The 3309-nt window shown below is 42.2% G+C and overlaps 1 protein-coding gene across 1 annotated transcript in view; it reads left to right on the top strand.

Moving 5' to 3' along the window:
- The window catches only part of exoc6b (exocyst complex component 6B), a 106354-nt gene extending 103429 nt beyond the window's left edge, over positions 1–2925 (top strand). The window contains exon 21 of the mRNA XM_005946348.3: positions 901–2925. Coding sequence (XP_005946410.2) covers positions 901–1027 — 127 coding nt within the window. The 3' untranslated portion in view covers positions 1028–2925. The remainder of the gene's footprint in view (positions 1–900) is intronic.
- The last annotated feature ends 384 nt before the right edge of the window (positions 2926–3309 follow it).

The following is a 3309-nucleotide window of genomic DNA, read 5'->3' as shown; positions in this document are numbered from 1 at the left end:
GAGAGTGAGAGAGTGAGATGCTTGTTTGAGGCATGTACTTACACCAAGACCAGTACTCGGGTTTACTAAAGCTGTTTACCTTCTTCCTTTTTAAAAAGGGTGTGTGCAATCTCACCTTCCGTATTACTCACTCTCACACATCCTGAGAACATAAACTCATGTCGTGATGATACTGATGTTTATCGCCATGGCTGTTAACCATAGGATGTTATCGCTACAACACCACCCGCATCCTGTATCTGTGTACCATCAGTGTAGGGCCATAGAGCCCGAGCTGATATGAAAATAGGGAAGATAACCACACACACAACCTGCATGAACTCAAAAAGTTATAATCTGACTTTGTGGATCACCGCCTCTAAAAGTTTTCACACAGAAACCTGAAAGTAAATACACACTTTTAAGACTTGAGGCAAGAAACAACAACAAAAAAAAAAAAATACACACGCACAAAGTCATATGTTCTCATTCATTGTGCGGCAGAGCACCTTAATTAGGGACAGCCTTTTCTCTTCAGATAGCCAGGCCTGGTGGTCTCTCTTTGCCCATGAGGAAGCACCCTACTGGGGTTAGTCTGGTCTGCTGGGCCCCCGAACTTCCTGGAGGTCCGTAACGCTCCAGTGTTCAGCTAAAGAATACAAAAAAAAAATACATGCCGAGATACACATGTGACAATGAAGGTTTTTTTCTTCTCAAATAGGTGACCTTAGCAGGGATGTGTGCTTGTTCTGAGCATGCTCGTAAACTTGTGTTTTCCTGATTGCATGAAATGAACAGCCCAGTGAATATTGATCCTTATTTGTCCCTGATTGATTTCTTTAAAATCTTTTTTTTATTTCTGATTGGCTCTTCTTTCCTCCCTGTTTATTCTTGCTCACCCACCCACAATCCCATCTCCAGGATGAAGGAGACGAGCAGGAAGAACAACGTCTTCGCCCAGTTCAGGAAGACCGATAGAGACAGGCAGAAGCTCATCGACACCATCATCAAGCAGCTACGCAACCTCATCGCGCAGCATCACACCTAAAGCAAGCCACACAATTGGCCAACAACCCCACGAGGCTGGTGTATGCACCTTAAGTTAAAAAAAAAAAAAACAACTTCAAAAAGCAACAACAAATTAGGCAGTCTAAAACTGGAAAAAGCACACTGGATGATAAGCTTGCAGTCTGATTAGTGTTAGTGGTTACATTTTGGCTGAAGACAACCATGTAAGAAACTGTCCACAGTAGCATGTTAGCTGGAAGGACATCCTTTTAAAAGCAATGTTGTACATCCTGAAAGTTCAGTTTTAATCGAGCCATCTGGATCTGCTTAGATAACCATACAGGCTTCTCAAAATGTAATTCCGTGTCCACACGTCCTACCGACTTATAAACAGAAGTTTGGTGCCATGTTATGTTTTTCTTTAGTACAGATAAAGATCAAAACGAACAACAAACTCATCTTTCTAAAACTGTTTACTCGTCTATTAGAGCCATTTGCGATAAATGGCAGAAACCTGCTGAGCCTTGTGTTTTTTAAAGTTCAACAATATTTCCCACTGATTTCCACCAATGATCGTCTCAGTAATTAGAAAAGGTGTCAGGAGGTCTTTAGTTACCAAACAATAGATTAATAGATTAATAGATTGTTGGTTTTGGTCTTTCATGGTATTCGTTGATGAGGAGGAAATCTAGAAGCCCGTCAGCTATTACCTGACGATTTTGGCTTCAAGCTTAATGTTTTTGGGACTTCTGTTGTACCTCTTCGATATCTGGGCCAAGGCTTCCTGTTCTCTGCCCGAGGCATTGTTTGCAGTCCAACAATTAAGGCTTAATTGTCTTCAGACTGTTTGGTCAGTAGAAACAGAAACCAGAAAACTTCGATCCATCTATTTTCTGCAGCTTATCCAGAATCGGTCATGTGGGCTGCGGTCTAAGCAGAGACACCCAGACCTCCCTCTCCTCAGCCAGCTCCTCCAGCTCTTCTTGGCGGACACTTCCGTGTTCCCAAGCTGAGAGACAAACTCTCCCTCCTATCAGATAGCTCAACCATCTCAACTGGCTCCTTTTATTGTAGAGGAGTGTAGTTGAATGACTGAGCTCCTCAATCTGTCTCTAAGGGAGAGCGCAGACAGCCTTTGGAGGGAGCTCAATTCTGCATGATCGCCTCCTTTCTGACATTTTCCGCAGCTCAAGGCAGCAGATGAAGGTAGGAATTAGAGACTGAACAGTAAATTGACAGCTTTGATTTTACAGTTTCAGAAAAGTTATGGTACCGATATCTTCTCCTAACACAAAGTATATTCACAAGTTTGTTTTCTGGCTCTGTAACCCCAGTTACAGAGAACTAGTGTATTTTCTTTGGCTCTGCCTTAAACCTCACGATGTTCAAGAAAAAATCTACATCATCACCAACTTCTGCCTTTAGCTGATGTTCTTCAGCCTGGAAGGATTCTGACTTTGGTCTCTTTAGGAGCACAAGTGATAATGAAATTGATCATTTCTTTTTTATCATGCAGCTAAAAGGAAAAAAATGTAACATTACAAATAATTCTACACATGCTGTTATTCACTGCTCTCAGATCAAATGCTCTCCGTCATCTTTGAAGCTTGAAAAATACGTTTCCAGTTGCTGGATGGTTGCTATCGATCCATTTGTGGGTCTGCTTAGTGGGAATGAGAGTTAATTTTGGCTTAAAAGTTTTGTAAGGGAATTGTGTACAAGAAACGTTGAAGCAGGTTGTATTTTTGTGCTCAATTCCATTTTCCCCTTCAGTCCTTCTCAGACTGAGCCGGGCCGGTTAAGCCACCCATCCTCACCCGGCCTTTAATGTCTTCCGCATCACTCTCCATCACTGTGACGTGATAACAACGCATTGAATGTACATCACAGAGGGCCGCCTCCCATGGCTGAATGTCTTTCTGTTTTTTTTAAGGTTGTGAAAAAGCTGGAAAAGCACTGAAAACAAAAACAAGATATTAGTGAAAATGAACAGAATGTTACTGCCTTTATCTTCTAACAAAAGGGGGGATATTGGCGCAGCTTGGTAACCCATTTCCCCTCTTAGTATATACAACCTGCAGACACTTGAAACTTGATTTGGCAACCTTATTTCCTTTGGTAGCACAGTGCATGTTGGGGGATTTAAAGGTGCGTGTGTGTGTGCGTGTGTGTGCGTGTGCGTGATGGTGGTGAGGTCTCCCAACATGGCAACCCATTCCCTCTACCTTTTAAGTGAAACTTGATTTGAAATGGAAGGGACATGGCTTGGGTGTTTTCTTTGTTGTAATGTATTACAAAAACTAGGTCTTAATAAGGGCGGGG

The sequence above is a fragment of the Haplochromis burtoni genome, unplaced genomic scaffold (assembly GCF_018398535.1).
Source record: "Haplochromis burtoni strain Fernald_Lab_line unplaced genomic scaffold, NCSU_Asbu1 Contig_463, whole genome shotgun sequence".
NCBI classification, from domain to species: domain Eukaryota; kingdom Metazoa; phylum Chordata; class Actinopteri; order Cichliformes; family Cichlidae; genus Haplochromis; species Haplochromis burtoni.
This window is presented reverse-complemented; position numbering and strand designations above follow the sequence as displayed.